The sequence below is a fragment of the Monodelphis domestica genome, chromosome X (genome assembly GCF_027887165.1).
Source record: "Monodelphis domestica isolate mMonDom1 chromosome X, mMonDom1.pri, whole genome shotgun sequence".
Classification (NCBI taxonomy): domain Eukaryota; kingdom Metazoa; phylum Chordata; class Mammalia; order Didelphimorphia; family Didelphidae; genus Monodelphis; species Monodelphis domestica.
Window position 1 is genome coordinate 46,831,660 of NC_077235.1, and position 21,725 is coordinate 46,853,384.

Below are 21,725 nucleotides of genomic sequence, written 5' to 3' on the forward strand. Positions count from 1 at the left end.
CAGAACTCATGACCTTTCCTCATAAATCAGGTCCTTCCTCCAAACAGCCTTATTTCTGTTGAGGACATCACTAGCCTTCCAGTCATTCAGCTTTCATCAACTCCCTGAGAGCCCATCAGTCATCTCCCAAAATCTCTCACACAAATGTCTCCGTCTTGTGATACTATCCAAAAGGACACCTGACTTCCAGCCTCCAAGACAATCTTCCACAAACATATGGCTGACCATGTTCCCTTCCAGCTCTAGAATCGTCAGGATCTCCCTATAACCTCTGGGAGAAAATACAATATCATTGCCTAGCATTTCAAGCTCTTCATAATCAAGTGTTAGGTTACTTTTCTGGTATTATCATATATTATTCACACAATCTATGCTCCAACCACATTGGTGATCCCTGAACTTGACACCTCACCTCCTACAACCATGCCTTTGTCTCTTATTCCTGTAATGTGTTTTCTCTCATCTCTGCTTCTTAGAATCTCTAGTTTCAGGGACAGTTAGGTGACTTGGTGGACAGAGAGTCAGATCTAGACATGGGAGGTCCTGGGTTCAGATCTGGTCTCAGAAACTTCCTAGCTGTGTGATCCTGGGCAAGTCACTTAGCCCCCATTGCCTGGCCTTTACTGATCTTCTTCCTTGAAACCAATACTTGTATCAATTCTAAGACAAAAGGAATGGGTTTTAAAAAATCTCTAGTTTCCTTTAAGGCTCAGTATATGTGCCATTTCCTATAGGAAGTCTTTCCTGATCCTCTTCTTTCTAAGTTACTCTTTCCCACCTCCTCAAATAAGGACTTTTATGCTCATCTATTTTTAAGTTGTTCCCCTCCAGGAGAACCTAAGATCCTTGAGGGAAGGAATCATTGTTATTTTGTCTTTGTAGTCTCTCTCAGGGCTTTGCACACTGAAGGAATGCCTCCTTACTCATGAATTTCCTCCATTTGCTCATTTTCTTTTGCTCCAAAACACATCAGATTTTTTCTTCCCCATCATTTCCTCCAGGGGGGTATTATGTGATTGCTAAGAGCAACAGGAATTAATCTGAAATTTTCAAAATTGCCAAACTGACCCTTTTATCTGAAACTAAAAATCAACTCCTATCTCTTACTTGTTTACTATGTTCTAATAAAACCCAAAACCAGTTTCTACTCTCCTTTTCAGTCTCAAGACCCCTTCCTGGATACTTTTAAAAATGACTGAGGATCCCACCGAAGACCCTTTGGTTCTGTGGGTTCTATCTCCTGATAATGATCACACTGGAAACAAAAACAAGCTTAGTCTCATTATAAGAACAGTTTTTATCTCACAGCCCCACCTGAAAAGGTCAGTGGACTGTACCTTCAGAAGGGCTGTATAAGGAGATACACCATGTAAACAAGGTAAGTAAAAAGAAGAGAATCTGAAAAGAGGAAGGGCATGTATCACTAGGAGGATCAGGAAAGGCTTCCTGTAGGAGGGGGTCCCTGAGCTGAGCCTTTAAGGAAGCCTAAGATTACAAGAGTCAGAAGTGAGGAAGGAGGGAAAGAGAGGGAGCATTTCCCATGGGGAGATGGCCAGGAGGGCATTCCTGGTGGGGAGATGGCCAGTACAGACAGGACTTGTGTTTCCACTGCTCTTTTCAAGCCTTCCAGGGGTTCCAAAGGAGTGCAGTGAAGATAAATGATGAACATCTTTCTGCCCAGGGTCCTAAGCCCCTCTCAGGAGGCCTGTTGATGGCTAGGGAAAATTATCTGAATTCCCTACTTGATTTTAGTGATATGGAGGAATCAGCTAAAAAGAGAGGGGGAGGGAGAAATCCATGCAGATAAATGAGATTATCTCAAAGATCCCTTCCAGCTTTAACCTTATTAAGAGCCTAAGTTTAGTACATTTTCAACAGAATGTAATATTTTTATGAAGAAAAAAAGCCCTGAGCCCTAAGTCACCCAAGTGCTGCCTCTGAAGCTTTTCATGTTGGACTTCCCAGGCTGTCAAATAAGAACAATAATAAGGAAGAGAGAATCAATATGGTTTTGCATGTGATAGAAATCGATGCAGAGAGGAAAGCAGGGCATACAAAAGCCACCTAAACTTATGAGAAAGAATGCTCTCCACCTCTAAAGAAAGGACTGTGGGAGTAGAAACGCAGAAGAAAAACACATGATTTATCACTTGTTTATATGGGGATAGGATTTGGGATTTTGGTTTTAAAGGATCACTCTATTACAAAAATGAATAATATAGAAATAGGTTTTGAGTGATAATACACGTATAACCCAGTGGAATTGCTTATCAACTCTGGGAGGGGGGAAGGAAGAGGGGAGACAACATGAATCATGTAACTTTGGAAAACTTATGTGTAGATTTGTTATGGTATAAAACAAAGAAAAAAATTTAAAACCCTTATCTTCCATCTTAGAATCACAACTGTGTATTGCTTCCAAGACAGAAGAACAGTAAGGGATAGCAATGGGGTTTAAGTGACTTTCCCAGGGTCATGAAGCTAGGAAGTGTCTGAGGCCATATTTGAACCCAGGACCTCCCATATCTAGGCCTGGTTCTCAATCTACTGAGCCACCCAGCTGTCCTCAAAATAAAGAAAAAAAAATTTTTAATGTTTTTAAAAGTCACCCAAATGAACTCTCCTTTCCATAGTCCTTGAAACTTTCCAAAGTCCCTTTCCCACCAACAACCCTGTGGAAGAGGTGACTAGGTCCACAAGTGTGCAAATGGGGAAACTGAGGCCCTGAGAGGAGACATGACTTACCATACAACTATTAAGTTTCAGGACCCAGATTCAAACTCTTTCCAAGCTCAGTGCCTGGCCTTGAATTGGGGGAATGAAACAAGCCAGCAACTTGTCCCAGTGAACAAAGTCCTCTCCTTCTGTTCAATACAAACTTAAAACCTCTGCAACCCTAAGGCACTGAGGTCTAGCTCTGAACCTGGTTCCATCTTTAATTCCTCTAGCTCAAGAATTCTGAACCCCTTGTGTCACAATCCTCAAGGAAAGCCTCTGGATCCCTGCTCGGAATAATCTTGATTTAAAGGAAAGAAATAAAATACCAAGGATTACAAAAGAAGTCAATCAGATTGAACTAACAGAGGGAGCAAAAGGTTCATAAACTAGTTCCCAGGCCTCAGGCTGGGGACCCCTGTTCTACCATATCCTAATATGGTCCCACTTCTGTTTCTCCACTACATTCTCTGCAACTGGTATTTGTTCAATTTGTGTAGGCTAGCTTTACATGAGATGGAGGGGGAATAAGCATATTTATGACACCTACTATGTGCCAAGCATTGTGCAAAGCACTTGTAATTATTGTTTCATTTGATCTTCCCTTTGTATGCAGTCTGCCTTTCTGTTCCTATCTTGGTCTTATTTAAAAGGAATTATTAAGTAGTTTCTTTAAAAGACACAGTACTCGAAAGGAGAGTCAATCCTGCAAGCCAGGGAAATGGAGAAACCAAGCCAGAGAGGTTAAATGACTTGCCCAAGATCACACAGCTAATGTGTTGGGACACTGGATTTGAACTCAAGTATTCTTGCCTATAGGTCCAGTGCTCTACCTCCTGTACCACCCAACTGCCTAGTTGAGGCAGCAGGATACTGTGAATAGCTCCAGTCTAAAGTCAGTTAGATCTGAGTTTGAATATGCCTACTGACACATCCTGACAACAATGACCCTGGAAAAGTGCTCTAGGATGAAAAGGTACTGCCCTGAATGGGTAAAGGGCTTTTCTTCTTCTAGTGAAATCATAATCCCGGCCCCTCTCCCTGGTTTGCCATGTTTAATACACTTGTTTAAATAATGCTTTTCATATGGGAGAGGGCCTCTAGGGGGTTGTAAAACAGGTCACATTTATTATTTCAAATTTGATCGTCACACATTAACAGAGAGAACACTAGGAGTTTCATCATCATCATCATCATCATCACAATCATAATCCCCATTTTATAGATGAGGAAACTGTGGGTGGGGGACCTTAAGTGGCTTGTCCAGGGTCATACTGCCAGTAAGTGTGTGAGTTAAAATTTGAACTCTGGCCTTCCTGAACCCAAGTCCATCATTCTGTCCTACTACCTCACCCAGCTGCCTACTGAGTTTTCAGTTTTTGTTGAATGAATAAATGCCCATCAAATGTAAGACAGGTATCTGTTGCCCTTGGATGGGGAGGACAATCTTTCAAAGGAGATCCATCAAAGTAGTTTGCTCAAGGGCACACAGTAATTTAGTGGCAGGGCACTGAATGGATGAGAATCTAGGTCTCCTGACTCCTGCTCCAGTGCTCTTAATAACATTTTGTTGCTAAAGCTCAAAGAATTATCTTCAGAACAAAATATCATAACCTTGCCTGGAGAGAAAGGGATGATAACCTGTTTTCCCCTTTTAATTCAGTTATTACTCACAGTTCTTGGCCTACTCATCACTCACAGTTCCTATCTCAGTCTTATTTAAAAGGAATTATTAAGTAGTTTGTTTAAGAGACACAGTACTCCAAAGGAGAGACAGTTGTTACAGGGAATGGCATTTAGCGGGCAAGGGAAAGCATCATTCCCCTCCCCTCTGGCTGGCGCAGGAAGCTGGCCACACTTACGTTAATGTTACAAGCATCTTTCACTCTACCACTTGGGGTAACAAAGCAACCAATTGGAAAGCCGGGATTACAGTACTTTTGTCCATCCTCCACATCATAGCACCATGTAACTGGCATATTATCAATGATCCTGAGGCAAAAAAGAAAGGGAAGAAAACTGGTAGCAAGCATTTTGAACAGGGTGTCTGAAATGAAGGGATTCCTTGTTTCATGAAAATCAAGCTGCAGAAACAGATTCAATCTCACAAGTTATTTCATCTGGAAAAGCTACCTGAGTCTCAGCAAGCCAGGCAGCCCCACCAACTTCCCAGAGACATCAACCCACCAGTGATGTTGATAGTTCAGTTGCATTCCTTTCTTCAAAAAGTTCAGCTTCTTTACTTCAGTCTCATTACTGGGACTATAAGATTTGACACATGCCTTCTTACATGTTTCTTGACGGTTAAAAGTAAACTTCCAGAAAAGAAAAGAAACAAGAAATTTATCAGAACTTCTTCCAACATTTTATAAACTGAGTATCTAAAAACAAATATTGTGTTATGGGGAGTGGGATTTTCCAGTAAACTATTTCCCCTTTCTACTTTAAAGCAATGCATTAATTAAGGCTCCCTTGGTCACCAAATAATTCATGTTCTTTAACTATGTGGGATTAAAACACATCACTTGGGACCATTTATGATGGCAACCTTGGGTTATCTAATACAGTTCCATATAATACGGGTGATGTCATGAAAGTCTTTTGGTGGTTTTAGTTGTAAATCTAGTATCATGGGGCATGTAGCCAGATTAGCCAGCTGACCTCTGGACGAAACTAAAAGAAAGGGAAATATATCAGAGCCCTTCGTTCTCTTCTATCTTGCCACCCCAACACTGTCCTGCTCCCCAACCAGATGCAGAACAGAAAAGCTTGGAGAGGGCACTCAAACCATCTAGCAACAACAGAGCCAAGCATCACGCATCACTCTGATGATTGGTGCTATACTGTTTACTGCATAGGCATAAATAGCATTCTTGTGGAACTAATTAACCACATTAGGTAGAGGCAGACTGCATCCTAAAACTGCACCAACCACAACACAATATAATCTTTGTACGTGATGCCTGCAGTCCAAATCCTGTTGGCTCTCTTTCTTGGGTGGCTCGACTGAGCAGTGCTGTCAAACTTAGGTCCGCTGAGGACAGCTTTCTTTAACAAGGCCAGCTCTGTCATTGTGACAGTGTTATCACCTAACAATCTATGTGTGTAGACATTAAGACTCTACAATTTTAGTAGTAGAAGGACCTTGAAGGTCATCTGGTGTCCTGTCCTCCCTCAAGTCTGTTGTAATCATAAGTGACCAGCAGAACTAACAATGGCCATTGCTCCTACCCCCCCTCCCCATCTCATCTGCATGAAGGCAGACCAGACATGGCAGAAGCAAAAACTCTGCTTGCTAGTACTAAACTGCCTAAGATATATACTGGGCAGAAACCACCCAAGGCAAGATTAAAAGTATCAGGAGAAAGCAGCATTGCTACAGCAATAACAGTACTGGGGAGAACCTGACAGCCAATAATTCAATGGCTTTCCTTCAATGACATTGATGACATTGGATACTGGCTCCTCTGAAAGAGAACAGAGACTCCATGCTGTCGGGCAGGAGGAGGAGGATTCAAAGGATGGAGTAGATAACCTTGTACGGTGATGACGCTATTCTCTCTCCAAACAGCACTTGGCCAAGATTTTCAGAAGGTCTTTTTTCTTCTGAATCTTGACAAAAGTCAAAGCTGAAAAAAATGAGTTCCACTAAGATATAAAATCAAGAAAGAAATCTACCTTTAAGATACATATACTTCAAATTCTTCAGCTAGACTCTCTCCAATAGGGTTATGAGCTCCTTTGCTGGTAGTGGAAAGTCTTATTGCTCTCCATTTCTACCCGAAAATTTACACAATTGCTTTTAAGATGCTTCATCAGCTCTTTCTCTAATCTCCAAGATTATGATCTTATATGGAAACAACAAAATACTTTATGATGTGGGCTACCATGCAGTATGGAAGACTCTTCCCACCCCCACCTCCATAATGAAAATGACATTTATTTGCTTATTTTTGCAAAAGGCTATTCTTGATCAAGTTTCCTCATTTTTCTTTAAGCATCTACTTGATCTCAAATTTGTTCCCCCACTACCCTTCCGCCCCAGACCACAGAAATAGATTACATCTCTAGACAGACCTTCTTACTGTTCCAAGGTGAGATGGACTTTAAAAGAATTTGGATAACTGTGTCCATTTGAAACAACTGCAGGAATAACAAGTTTTGCCCATTTCAAAGACCTACAAGGATCTCATTAATAACCTTTAGGACTCTGTCACTGATATTATTGCATCTAAGTTTGAGAGCTCCCTCAATGTGGTACAAGATGAAAGCCTAGTTTTAGCACAATTGCAATAGCATCTAAAGATGCTGGAATGCCAGTAGGGTCTTCCTATTCCCAGTTAGTAAAGCAATAAGTATTATAGGGCCTCCCAGGTCTTTCATGGTTTTGTTCTTTTTTTGACCCAGCCCTGTAATTTCACTGGCTGAGGAAATCAGGAAATTCCCTCTACCAATGCAGATCAGCAACTCTTCTGCAAAGGTCCAGATTTAAGAGAGTTGCTTGGAGCACAGGGACATCATGTGTATTGATTGTCTAATGTTACATAGCCAGGATGTGTCAGAGGTGAAACTTGAACTCAGAGCTCCTTAACTCTAAGACCAGATCTCTAGCCACAGAATTCCAGTCTGCCTCTCTCTTTTCCAAGATAAACTTTGAAATCAGTACCCAAAAGACAAATCAACAAGAAAGTTTGAAACATGTACTATCTTCTATGAATGACATTGAGAAATATCAATCCCAATCAATACAGGTAAACAATTAAAAAGTTGCGCCCCCCCCCCACCATTCTCCAATTACCCAGCAAAAAAGATCTAAGAAAAATGTAAATTGGGTGTGCTTGTGTACAACATACCAACAAGTTCAACAACATCATTTTGAATAACCCATGTAAAGAAGCCATATAACCAAGATGTAGACAATAACATAATAGGACTTAATGGTTTGGGGGTTTTTTTAAACATAATTAGGAGTAAGGCAAGTACCAGGGCAGCTAGGTGGCTGAATAGCAAGAAGATTGGGCCTGGAGTGAGAAGACCTGAGTTCAAATCTGACCTCAGACACTTATTAGCCATGTGACCCTAGACAAGTCACTTCACCCTGTTTGCCTCAGTTTCCTCCTCTGTGAAATGACCTGGAAAAGGAAATGGCAAACCATTTCAATACCTTTGCCAAGAAAATCCCCAATGGAGTCACAAAGAATTGCATGTGACTGAAATGAATGAAGGAGGTGGTACTGGAGAACTTCAAAACCAATGGGATCAAACTCAGAACAGAATCAAGACCACTAAACTATACATAAAGATCCCTGAAGCTGTATATTGACTTAGAAATCCACATAGTAATTTTCTCTATATATTTCTATTGTATTCTTTATTTTGTTAACTATTTCTCAGTTCCATTTTGATCTGGTTCTGCCCACTCTGAGTATTATGATGCCACCTGTGCCCTAAATCATCCTTTTCCCTCTTACATATCATTTATCATTACTTCCAAATTACCAATCATATGTGATCTTGATGCTGATGCCCAACAGTCCAAGCATTTTTATGCACCAAACAATTAGGTGTTGTGGGGACAGGGTTCTTTTCAAAACGTTTTGAGGAAAATGATGAAATTTTGAAAATAAACCACATTTTCTCAACTGGTTCCAAAAATGGTAAATGTTTTATGAACTGATTTATAATTAACCTTCCTGAGAAAGGGAAGATATAGAATCACTTCCTAGAAGTCCCAGCCAGGCATTTGTGTCTCAGTTTGAGCAGGCTCTTAAAATTGCCCTCACGACTTCCTTTGTTCCAAGGTTGCAGTTACTGTCATTTGGATGCCCCGATAAGAGATAAGGCGCATTTCCACACGCTGAGCAATACCCCACAGATCACTCATGCCATACTTACGCATCATATTCATATGGCAAAACAGATTCCACCGAATCCAGTCTGTTCACGAAGAGCTCTATTAGAGACTGAAAAATGGAAAAAGGGTTATTGATAATGGAAAGTAGAATAATAGACTGAATTAACTTTAGGGCGATCAGGTCTATTGCTATCATAAATTTACAGCTCTGTACAGAGGAGTCTCATTCATCCAGGATCATGGGGAATGAGGTATTCGAGCTCAGTTAAGTTCTCAGATAACTGCAGTGTCAACATGCCACTGCCATGTTTTAGTCATCGGGGCCAGCAGGGCTGGGGAATGGACCAGGATTTCACTGATAAAGGGTCCTCCCATATGAGGAAGCTTCCCCTACCAAAGGAGGTCATAGATTTCTCTGCAACATACAAGTCTTAGAGAGCTATTTAGGACCCTCATAGGGTAAGTGACTAGATGAAGGTCACACATCAAGGAAGTGTCAGAGGTGAGTTGGTGAGACTTAGCCCCCCATCCTCCTTCGTCGGACATTGGCTGGCTAGCCACCACACTGCATTGCATTTCCTGGAACACCAATCTTTCTAAAATGTAAGATTATATACTTTTGTCTCTGCTTAACATTTTTAGAACAAAATAATTGAATTTTCCTCATAACACAGAATCGGCATTATGAACTCTAATTACCATTGGGTGAGGCGTGTGACTGTGTATCATAAGACAGTGTGGTCTGTGGAGCTTATTTGTTCCTACATCAAATAGCCTCAGAGAGCTGTACCTCTATAAGCTATGTCCACCTGTCAAGTTTCCCTTGCTGTGGGCCATACTTTCGTGCTGCTGGACTGACTCCAGCCCCCCCCCCCTACCCATTTGCTCCTTCTGTGGCTTCTAATCTACTGTGGGCCAAGAAGGCAGAAAACCAAGCTTCTCAGGATTGTGACTAAGGATTACAATTCTCGAGTACCAGAAAGAACCAGAATTAGACAATTAGCATTGAAATGCTCAAACCTGCAACTTCCATGTAATGGTTAGTCAAGTCCTGATTTCTCAGCGTCATTTTATAGATGAGGATACTAAGACTTCAAGGAAGAACAGCTTGGAGAACAGAAGAGAGGTATTTATTGGCTTTTAAGGGCAAAACTGGAAGCAATAGACACAAACTCAGAGAGGGAGATTTCAGTTAGATATAAGGAAAAACTTCCTAGCAATTCCAAGTATCCCAAAGTAGAATGGGCAGGCTACTTCAGGAGGCACTGGGTTTCTAGTCATGGGAGGTCTTGAAGCAGAGGCTAACTGAGGACCCCATCTGTGATATTGAAGAAGGTATGGTCTTCTAAGGTAGCATGGTCAATTACAATGGGGTCCAACTCAAAGACAAGTGGGGGCCTCTATACTGTACATAAGGATCCCCAAAATCTGCATATTGATTTAATTTTAAAATGTAATATGGCAGGTGGGGGGGGCAGCTGGGTAGGCAGCTGGGTAGCTCAGTGGATTGAGAGTTAGGCCTAAAGATGGGAGGTCCTAGGATCAAATCTGGCCTCAGACACTCCCCAGCTGTGTGACCCTGGGCAAGTCACTTGACCCCCATTGCCCAGCCCTTATCACTCTTCTGCCTTGGAGTCAATACACAGCATTAAAGTCCAAGACAGAAGGTAAGGGTTTAAAATAAATAATGAAAATGTAATGTGTGGGCAGCTAGGTAGCACAGTGAACAGAATGCCAGTCCTGGAGTTTGGGAAGATCAGGGTTCAAATCTGACCTCAGACACATCCTAGCTTTATGACCCTGGGCAAGTCACTTAATCCCAATTGCCTAGCCATTGCTGCTCTTATGTCTTAGAAATTGATACAAGGACAGAAGGTGAAGTTTTTTTAAAAATATATAATGTGATCTGTCTTACTGTATTTTTAATTTACTTTTTTAGATATTTCCCAATTATATTTCAATATCATTCAGGCCATACTTGGTAACATTGAGGACTACATTTATCCCTGAGGGTCATAGATCTCATACCTCTGGCTTAATGGAGAGAGTTAGAGAGACCAAGGTTCTACTGTGTGATCCTGGGTATGTTCCTTAACCAGAGCCTCAGTTTTCTCATCTATAAAATGGGGATAATAATGGCACCTACCTCACTTACTTTGTTGTAAGAATTGTGCTATAGAAATGCCAGTAATAGCAGAAGCAGCAATATTCCTATTCAGATATTCGGGGAGGGGGGATAGTATATGGCTTTGGAAGGACTTGAGCCTCTAGGTCTAAAATAAAAATAAACAGATTCTGAGCAAGGGCCAGAATTCCCTCCCTGGACCCAGAATGTAAGTCCTCTTGTCCTTGAGAAGGGCTGTGGCCACAAACTTCATCCGTCTGCAGCCATGCTAGTGATGAGCTCCTATCCTCAGCTATCTCCACTCTTGGCACACAGCCATACAGGGGTCCCAGAAGCCTGTGCAGCAGGGCTGGCCTGATCACATCCCCATCACAAGGAAAAGCCTGAGAAAGTCGGAACATCTCCACACCTCAATGAGGCACTAGGGGAGGCTATTAGCCTACTAAATAGAGCTTCACCAAGGTAGAGAACAGATAGATAGTCTAATGCTGTGAAATCACAGAAATAATGATCTCCTCTCCTACTAGATTCTAATGTTTCTGATTTTAACATGAAACCCCTTAGAATCCTGCAGAAGAGGAACAAATAGGGTTAGCAAAATGAATCATGGATAGGAAAGAGGGCTGTAACTCATATCCAGGGGCACCAGGATTCAAAACCAGATCTATGCTTCCCCCAGAAAAGTAAGTGAAGCATAAAGAATTCTATTTTTCATGCACTAGCAAAGCTAGCTACTTAAAAAAGAACTCTGTGACATATTCCCCGGTGAAGCAAAGGGTCTTTTGACCCAAATAAACCAGCCCCTAAGTTAGCAGTGTTATACACCTGGATATATGCATGTGATTCTCTTAAAGGAAAGCCCAGCACAAGTCTATGCTCCTGAAGTAACCACGTAACAGACATTCTCTAACTGCGGAAGGATTTTCTCCTTAATACCAAAGAAAGGGGAAACAGCTATGGGTCTTTAAATAAAAGGACCCTAGGAGAAATGGTATACTATAGCCAATGGGCATGATTTATGGAAAGATGTGGAATGAAGGACTTCTTTGGGAACTGCAAAATGCCAACCTACAATTTTAAACAGCAGCAACAGCTGAAGGCATGATGATCCCCACTGGAGTGGCTGCCTCCTATCTTTCCCCTCTTTGTCCCCTCAAGCTCTCCAAAACCAGAACTGAAAATACATAGTACAGGAGGTATGTTATACAGGGGAACAGACTAGAGATACCTGGCATGCAAGCCAAGAAGAGAGGGCAATTACAACCTTACATCTGGTTGGGGAAGAGAGAAATGAAGACAGCAATAGCACAGTGGGAGAGCCAGAGACAACCAGTTATCTACGTGTGAGTATTCTAAGATCAACTACAGAATATTATAAGATTTCACGCTGAAAGGGACCTCAGAAGCCATTAAGTCTGACCCCTCCTCTCTCACATTTTACAGCTGAAGAAGCTGAATCTCTGAGAAGTTAAGTGACTTGCCCAAGATCAAACAACTAGTAAATGTCTGAGGTAGGATACAATAATAACTAACATTTAGATAGCACTTACTATGTGCCAGGCACTGTGCTCATTCAGGGCTTTACAATTATTTATTATCTCAGTTGAGCCTCACAACAACTCTGGAAGGGAAGTGCTATTATTATCCCCATTTTATAGATGAGGAAACTGAGGCAGATATTAGTGAAGTGACTTGTCCAGGTTAACATAGACAGTAAGTGTCTGAAATGGAATTTGAGCCCAAGTCTCCCTGACTCCAAATTCAACACTACCCATTGCACCACCCAATTGCCTGCCTCCCCATTTCATCAACATAGAATCACTGAATGGCATAGCTAGAAGGAATCTTAACAATTACTTAGACCAACTGCCTCAGTTTATAGCTGAAGAAACTAAGTTAGGTTCAAATAGGTGAACTAATGTTTCTCTTAAGCATGCAGCTAGTTAGCAGCCAGTGGGCACAGGCAGCCCTTCCATAAAGGTCTCCTGCTACTTACTACAGCATTGTAACAGGTATTACGGAGGTACAGACAGGTGGCCCTAGAACATGTAGGTGGCAGAGTGGATAAAGAACTGGGCCTGGAGTCAGAAAGACTCATCTTTTTTTTAACCCCTTATCTTTGTCTTAGAATCAATACTCTATGTTGGTTCCAAGGTAGAAGAGTGGTAAGGGCTAGGCAAGGGGGGTTAAGTGACTTGCCCAGGGTCATACTAGCTAGGAAAAGACTCATCTTCTTGAATGCAAATGTGGCCTCAGACACTTTCTAGCTGTATGATCCTGAGAAAGTCACTTAATGCAATTATTGCCTCAGTTTTCTCATCTGTAAAATGAGCTGGAGAAGGAAATGGCAAACTACTCCAGTATCTTTACCAAGAAAATCCTAAGTGGTGTCACCAAGAACCAGACACAACTGAAAAGGACTGAACAACAAAAATCACAGAGGTGACAAAATTAAGGAAAAGGCTCCTATCTACAATTGAGTTGGTTATGGGAGGGAGGTGGGAGTAAGGGAGGGAAAGAACAAGAATCTTGCAACCATAGAAAAACATTCTAAATTAATTAATTAGAATTTTCCAAAACTTAAAAAAGGCTCTTATCTAGTAGCAGCTTATTATAATCTAAAGGAAAACATATATGCTGTACTGACCAAAAGAAAACAAATGTGGATGTGGGGAAACATCTGGATACTTAAATGGAACACTGCTCTCCTCAAAATGGATGTGCCCTTCAATAATGCAGATGACCACCCATCCATCCATCCATCCATCCATCCATCCATCCCTCCCTCCCTGCCTGGCCATCCTGAGCAGCATGTCCTCCCACAATTTAAATCCAGAGGGAGTGTTTACCCAACATTCTGGGGGCCTTCCTTCCTTTCTCTCAAGAGGGCTGTCCACCTGTCATCCTGATCCTTCCTCTTCTCACAACTTTTCCTCCTGTTCTTACAAGTTCCTCCTCAGTTAGACTTTGCAGCCTGCTTGTATCCCTCCTGGCACTTCTCTACAGACCTCTGTGTGAATCATGTGAAATTCACAGGGGCACATGCCCCATGCTACAAGGAGAACTTTGTTTCGCTAGTGAACAGAACCAGGAGAACAATGTATGCAGTAAGAGGAATATTATACGATGATCTATTGTGAAGGACTAAACCACTATTAGCAAAGTAAGGTTTGAAGATAATCACAAGGGACTCATGATGAAAAATGTCTTCCACACCGAAAGAAGGAACTGGTGGGTGCTGAGTTTGTACCCCAAAGAGATAAGGAAAAAGACTTGTACAAGAATATTCATAGCTGTGCTCTTTGTGGTGGCAAAAAATTGGAAAATGAGGGGATGCCCTTCAATTGGGGAATGGCTGAACAAATTGTGGTATATGATGATGATGGAATACTATTGTGCTCAAAGAAGTAATGAAGTGAAGGGATTCCATGGGAACTGGAACAACCTCTAGGAAGTGATACAGAGTGAAAGGAGCAGAGCTAGGAGAACAATGTACACAGAGACTGATACACTGTAGCACAATCTAATATAATAGACTTCTCTACCAGCAGCCATGCAATGACCCAGGACAATTCTGAGGGACTTATGAGAAAAAATGTATCCACATCCAGAGAAAGAACTGTGGGAGTAGAAACACAGAAGAAAAACAACTGCTTGATCACATTGTTTGATGGGGATTGGATTGGGGATGTAGACTCTAAACGATCACCCTAGTGCAAATATTAGCAATATGGAATAGGACTTGATCAATAATACATGTAAAACCCAGGAGAATTGTGTGTTGGTTATGGGAAATGGGGGGGAGGAGGGGAGGGAAAGAACATGAATCATGTAACCATGGAAAAATGTTCTTAATCAATTAAATAAATTTTAAAAAAAAGAAGAAGGAACTGGTGGGGTCTGAGTACAGATCAAAGCAGGCCATCTTTTACTACATTTCCTTCATGAGTTTTTTTACCATTTGTGTGAATGATATGTGCCTTCTATCATGACATGAGCAATATGGAAATATGTACTGCATGAAAATACTGGTATAACCAGTTTTTATCAGACTTTACTGCCTAATAGGAGGGGGGAAGGGAAGGGAAGAAGAAGGAAAATCTGAATGCTAAAATGTCAGAAAACAATGGTCAAAAATTGCTTCTCCATGTAAATGAAAAAAAAAGAATTTTTTAAAATAAATTTTTACCTAAATATAAAAAAGAAAAAGACTCCGGAGAGCAAAGATATAAAACCAGTGAATACTATTTAGCCTGTGGTAGTGACCCTGCTGGAATACTTTGAAGCTCATGAGCACAAGTACTCTGGGGACCTGAACTCCTAAAGATGCTCATGAGCCTCCAGGGATGGGTTCACTTTCAAAAAGCAGGCCATTAGCCTCGGCCTAAAGCAAAGGCATTTATTAAAATGGTATAGTAGCAACAAGACATCCCCTGAATAAATCTAGGGAACATTCTCCTATAAAAACACAATGGGAAGAAGGAACACTAGCAGAATTGTGCATGTATAAACACACATATACTCACAGGGAACATGTGGCCAAAGCAACTCACACCACCAGAGCAGCAGGATCCTAATGGCTTTTCCCTTCTTCTCCTGCCCATACACTGACTCCCTACTGGGAAAGCTGCTTCCTTGGGCTCCCTGGGTTTATTCAATTGGCACAGGTCCTCTGGAACTTGGCCAGAATTATACACTTCTCCCAAGCTTTGGGCTAAGCTAAAACCCTGGCCTGGGGTAGGTAAGTGGCTGAATGGATAGAGTATCAGGCCTAAAGTCAAGAAGATCCGAGTTCAAGTCAGGTCCCAGATACTTATTAGCTATGTGACCCTGGGGAAGTCACTTAACCCCTATTTGCTTCAGTTTCCCATCTGTAAAAATGGGGACAAGAATGTCTACCCTTTGATCGAGCCATAGCACTGCTGGGTTTGTACCCCAAAGAGACAATAAGGAAAAAGACTTGTACAAGAATATTCATAGCTGCGCTCTTTGTGGTGGCCAAAAATTGGAAAACGAGGGGATGCCCTTCAATTGGGGAATGGCTGAACAAATTGTGGTATATGTTGGTGATGGAATACTATTGTGCTCAAAGGAATAATAAAGTGGAGGAATTCCATGGAGACTGGAACAACCTCCAGGAAGTGATGCAGAGTGAGAGGAGCAGAACCAGGAGAACACTGTACACAGAGACAAACACACTGTGGTATAATCGAACGTAATGGACTTCTCCATTAGTGGCAATGCAATGTCCCTGAACAATCTGCAGGGATCTAGGAGAAAAAATACTATCCATAAGCAGAGGACAAACTGTGGGAGTAGAAACACCGAGGAAAAGCAACTGCCTGACTACAGTGGCTGAGGGGACATGACAGAGGAGAGACTCTAAACGAACACTCTAATGCAAATATTAACAACATGGCAATGGGTTCAAATCAAGAACACATGTGATACCCAGTGGAATCATGCGTCGGCTATGGGGGGTGGGGGGCTGGAAAAGAAAACGATCTTTGTCTTTAATGAATAATGCATGGAAATGATCAAATAAAATACTATAAAATTAAAAAAATAAAAAATTTTGAAAAATTAAAAAAAAATGAGGACACACTGGCAAAGGAAATGGCAAACCACTTTGCTGGGAAAATCCCCTGACCAATTCCATAGAGTCAAGAAGAGCTAGATATGACTGAACAATATCAATAACCTGGCCTAGAGAACTTGCTATCTGTTTTCAGAAGTGACCAAGAAGCCACAAAGAAGGACCAACAGGAATCTAAGCCCAACTGGATTCTAGCTTCAGACAAACTCTCATCTTTTCCACCTGGCAGGCTCTCCTGTGAGTCCAGAGTATGGGAGAATAAAAGGTATCTGGATCATTTTTTAACCTTTTCACTGACAAACAGGACATTCAAAAGTCTAATCACCTTCTAAGGTGGAGAGTGGACCACTTGAAAATATTCAGTGGCTGGCTGCCTTATTGCTTAGTCTCTCAATACAGACTCTTCTGTTATTGACAGTTCACATTCTTGCTCTAACTTCTGGTTTTGGACTTCCATTCATGCGGTCTAGGGTCCAAACAAACCAAACCTACTTGCTATTCTGCCATAGAACATTGCCTCCTCTATTTCTCCACTTCTGAACAAACTGTCCCCATGCGTAGAATGCATCCCTCTTCACTCCAACTTAAAATCTCTAGCTTCCTTCAAAGCTCAGTTCCAACATTACCTGTTATATGAGGTCTTTTCTGATTCCATCCTGGTGTATTCCCCCCATCAGTCACTGTTTTATTTTGATATCTGGCCAAGAAACAGAAAGTCGACAGGTCTGGATAAGTGTGCCCAGTATCTGGAAGGATGTGAGGGGGACCTTGGCAGGTTTTGAACTCCCTGCCCTTACTTTTCATCAAAGATGTGGCCAGCTAAACTTCAAATACTCCACTAAACTCCACTGAAAGATTCGAAGTCAGAGGTGAGGAGTGAGTCCATTCCCGGCATGGGGAGAGCTTACATAGAGCTAAGAAGACAGAAGACATGTTACCAGAGCTCTGGGTTTTGCTTTCAACTTTTCACAATATGGAGATGTCTGCTACATTTGGAGAGCCTCCACAGCTAACTGTTGGATAATGAGCAGGAATGCCCAATTGCCTTTCCATCTTGGGAAATAGTCCTCTAAACTGAAGACATTCCCCTCCACTTCTAATGCCTTCTCCCAAGCCCCCACCAAAAAAAAAGATTCTTTGTATATGTAAACTTGTGCCCCATTTGGATTTCAGCCAAGGTTAAGTTAGTGAGAGGGAAAGAGTTTTCTGTAATGTAAAGGGGAAGGACTTCAGAAAAAGGAAGTATCCCCCATCTAACAAAAGGCCTAGGGGCCACAATAGTTCCGTCTCCTATGAAGAGGCCAGCAAGATGAAAGATGAACTTACCTCAAAGGTACATCCTGCATCCCTTCTTTTGTCCCTAGTCACAGTGTACCCAAGCAAGACACCAAAAGAAGTTTGGGAAATACAACTGGCTACACAGTGGATCAAGTGCCAGACCTAAAGTCAAAAGTCTTCATCTCCCTGAGGTCAAATCCAGCCTCTGATACTTCCTGTGTGACCTCAGGCAAGTCACTTCACTCTGTTTGCCTCAGTTTCTCATCTGTCAAATGAGCTAGAGAAGGAAATGGCAAGCCAATATATCCAAGAAAACCCCAAATGAGTCATAGTGAGTTGAACTAGAAAAAAATTGACTAACAACAGGACTGATCAAACCAAGCCAAAAGAGTCCCCAGTTGAGAGATCTGGCTCTGAATCAGAAAAAAAATGTGGAACAAAAGAAGCTAGACACCTCCTACCTGCAGCTTGGATGCTCGAAGGGGCCCCAAAGAAGAAAATTTTCTGCTAAACCTAGACTAAGGATCTGGGCACTTGCTTAAAGAGCACACTTGTACTAGAGTTACTCCAACAGTGCCACCAAAGCAAGCAAGCTGCTGAATGTGGAGAATGACTACTATCCAGTGAAAAGCAAACCCAGGAGGATCCAACAACAGCATTTGGGCCCATAGAAGAGCCAGCTTGGCAGTCAAATGCCCAGTGGGATGACTAAGATGAGATAAAATGCCATGCTCTAAGGAGCTAAGCAAAAGAGTAACCCACAGCTCTTGTGCCATGTCACAAATCTGGAAGGACCCTCTGGAGAGAAAAAAGAGACAGTGAGGTCCTGGAGTTGCCTCCAGGAGGATCTCTGTCAAGAAAACCCCAAAGGGGGTCACCAAGAGTTGGACACAACTGAAGTAATGAAACCAGAGTTCAGCCTCATTTGTGGAGGATAGGTGGCAGAAATATTAGAGTGGTTTTGCCATTTCCTTCTACAGCTCATTTTACAAACAAGGAAACAGAGACAAACAAGATAAAGTGACTTGCCCAGGGTCACATAGCCAGTAAGTGTCTGGGGCCAGATTTCAACTTAGGTCTTCCTGACTCCAGGCCTGGTACACCACCTAGCTGTTCTGAATATCCTGACTGATAGTCAAGGGAAAGTGTACCAATGAGGACCTGTGAGCTAGTGTGTTAGGGAGGATTGCTAGGCATAGGCTTACTCTCTTGATTCAGACTGTGAAAGTGGCAAAAAGCACACCTCTAGGAGAGTGAGCCCAGAAAAATCGTTTCACGTATGTGTACAAGTGTGTACATACACATATACACACACACACACTCCTATAAGGGGGGCAAGTGTTTCTGCATTATCTTTACATCTCCAGTGTGTGTACATAGACATGACACATATACCTGTATAGTAAGTGTCTATGCATATGTATACGCACTAGGGATATGAAGACAAGAGGGAAACAGTCACCCTCTCTCCTTATATATACACACATGCTTCCCTTCATATAGCAGAAGCTCCTTGATGACAGGGCCTGTTTGTTTCTTTGTACCCCAGTGCCTAGCACTGTGCCTGACACATATCAGATACTCAGATAAAGAAATAAATACTCAAAAAAATAAATAATGTTGATTGACTGAGACCTAGAGAGGCCCTGTCTAAACAGTAAGTAGCAGAAATAGCAAAAATGGAACCCAGGCCCTCTTGACTATATATATATATATATATATATATATATATATATATATATATATATATATATATATATATATATATTTTAATCCTTACCGGTTTCTATTATTAAGCATCACCTTCTGTCTTAGAATCTTCTAGGTAGCAGGTATCCCATTCCAAAGCAGAAGAGCAGCAAGGGCTAGACAAAGTGGGTTAAATCCCTTGCCCAAGGTCACATGGTTAGGAAGTATCTGAGACCACATTGGAACCCAGGATCTCCCATCCCCAAGTCTGCCTCTTTCAATCAACTGGGTCACCTAGGTGCCCCTTGACTGTAATTTCAGACTTCTGCCACCTGTACCACCTTAAGGTCCCATAGCCTCCCGGAGGCTCCTCTCATTGAAGTGTGCCACACCTCAGGAGGCATGAGAAGTTAGTTGCCAGGGGTTTCAAATCCAAAAACCTGAATCACAACCCAAACCAGCACTAATCACTAATCCAAATTAATCCAAGGTTACAGGGTGAACCCTAAAAGGGAAAAGGGACAGTTGACCAGAGATGGAGCTTAGTAGCCTACCCACAATTCTGATTGGTGCACAAGTGTAACTAGGAGACCTCAGAATGTAAACTTTCGCAGCAGTTCCACTCGTGATATTCCAGCGGGATGGTGAAAGAAGTCTTCCCAAAGGAAAGGTTTCTTTAGTGTTGGAAATAAGGAAACGACAGAAAAATGGCTCTATTTCAGCCATCCCTTTCTGTTGTATGGGCCCCACAGGACATTACTCAATAAATAATTGATGATGCTTCTAGAAGTACACAGAGTCAGCCCAGGGTTTTAATCGTTGTTTTTTGTTTGCAAAGTGAATGATGAAGAGGGAGGAGGGCTTTGTCAGCCGGGAAAGGCTGGGGTGGTCCTGAGAGCCGGCTTGCAGTGGTATTTATTGGCCAGGGCATCACTCAAACGACAGAGTGCTTTCATGGCTCAGGAGGAGGGGAGGGCAAGGAAAATTGAGTTTGTCTAGACAAATTTCCCAGCTGAGGCTCAGAGGGAAGTGCCACTGTTTGCACAGGCAATTCCGGGAGAGAGGGAGGGAGGAGGGGCACGGATGAACACCATGCACACCTCGGGGACTAGAATGGGCTGGCCCAGGGAACCTTCCCGTATTTCCCCCCACTTCTCCCAGCTGTCCCAGGTGAGGGCTGCCGGGCGGGGCTGAGCCCTAATGCCGTCGAGCCCCGTCAGGACCCTCCTGTCCATCGAGATTCAACCCTTCTCCCGCGCCGTCCAGGGCCGTCCCCGAAGGGGCGCCCCGCCCCAGCCCGCCCCGCCCGGACTCCAAACCTAGCGCTCACCTTACAGCCGGAGATCTCTTTGCCCTCCTCACAGAAGCTCACCGGAGCCAAGCCGGGCAGGTAGAAAGCCCGGGAGCGCCAAGGGGCCGCCCCGGCGAACAACATAACAAGCAGCAACCGCCTGGTGCCCGTCCCGGAGGGAGAACGGCGGAGGAGGCGCCCGTGTTTGGCGGGCGCGCTCATGGCTGGGGTTGGGCGGCAGCGGAGCGCGAAATTACCATGGGCCGGGGGCACTGCCTGGGGGCTGAGGGGAGAGGGCTCCCGGGGCCGCTGGCGGGAGTGCGAGAGAGTCCCGAGAAGAGGCGGGCCGCGCGCGCGCGCTGAGTGCGGGGAGTTGGGGAGGGGAGGGAAGTGCGAGGAAGTGTGCCTAAGAGTGCGGGGAGCCGGTTAGGGGAGGGACAAGGTGAGAGGGGTGTGCCCGCGGACGGGTGACTCGAGAGCGCGCGCGCGCGCATCCGCCTGCTTGAGTGTCCGAGTCTTCTGTGGCGCGCGCCTCGGAGCTCCCCAGAACTCCTAAGGGCAGGAGGGGGCGGGGCTCCGTATCACAATGGTCCGCGCGTTCCTGAACGTGCCCTCCGCCTGGCACGTGGCGCCATTTTTATTTAGGGCTCTGGAGTAGGGGGAAGGTACCAGGCTGGAGACGGGCGAGGCGGGGGTGCCTTTTTCTAACTTCTCCCACACTCCTACAGGACTTTCTTTGGGGAGAAAGGGCAGAGAATCCCCCCCGTGATTCCTCCCCTTGTCTCTCTTAGCCCAACCCAGCGGCGGGGGATGGGGGGCCGCGGAGGTGGAGTGGTCTAGGTTGGGAAATGCTAGCCTCCGTGATTGCCTGGGGAGGAGGGGAAAACGTTCCTGTGCTTGTTCTTTGTAGTTTAACAGAAGCCCCTAGTGCTTTCGGGTTCACTTGAGCTGTCTACACTTTCCCTGTACTCACGGGAGCGCATTTAAGGTGAAATTGAAGAAAGTTAGGATAAGATCAGGTGGAATGAGTTGGGAAAGGGAAGGGCTGAGGGGAGCAGATGTTCTCTGGGGTTGAGGAGTCACTCCGCCCAGCCCGGGGGGGGGGGTCACCTCATCTTTTCCTTTCTCCTAGCTGGTCTGTTGACTGACAATCTCGCTTAAAGTCAGAACAAAGGCA

At 43.4% G+C, this 21,725-nt stretch overlaps 1 protein-coding gene across 2 annotated transcripts in view; it reads right to left on the reverse strand.

Annotated features, from left to right (window-relative positions):
* Window positions 1-21,067, reverse strand: part of LOC100010349 (transmembrane 9 superfamily member 2-like) — an 88,133-nt gene extending 67,066 nt beyond the window's left edge. Inside the window, exons 1-5 of one of the 2 annotated variants that reach the window (XM_056809379.1) lie at window positions 20,588-21,067; window positions 8,611-8,678; window positions 6,251-6,344; window positions 4,903-5,030; window positions 4,578-4,707 (exon numbers count right to left, since the gene is read on the reverse strand). In XM_056809379.1, coding sequence (XP_056665357.1) covers window positions 4,578-4,707; window positions 4,903-5,030; window positions 6,251-6,344; window positions 8,611-8,678; window positions 20,588-20,770 — 603 coding nt within the window. In that variant the 5' untranslated portion in view covers window positions 20,771-21,067. The remainder of the gene's footprint in view (window positions 1-4,577; window positions 4,708-4,902; window positions 5,031-6,250; window positions 6,345-8,610; window positions 8,679-20,587) is intronic. The other variant, XM_001363320.5, reaches the window with a different exon arrangement.
* Between the last annotated feature and the right edge of the window lie 658 nt (window positions 21,068-21,725).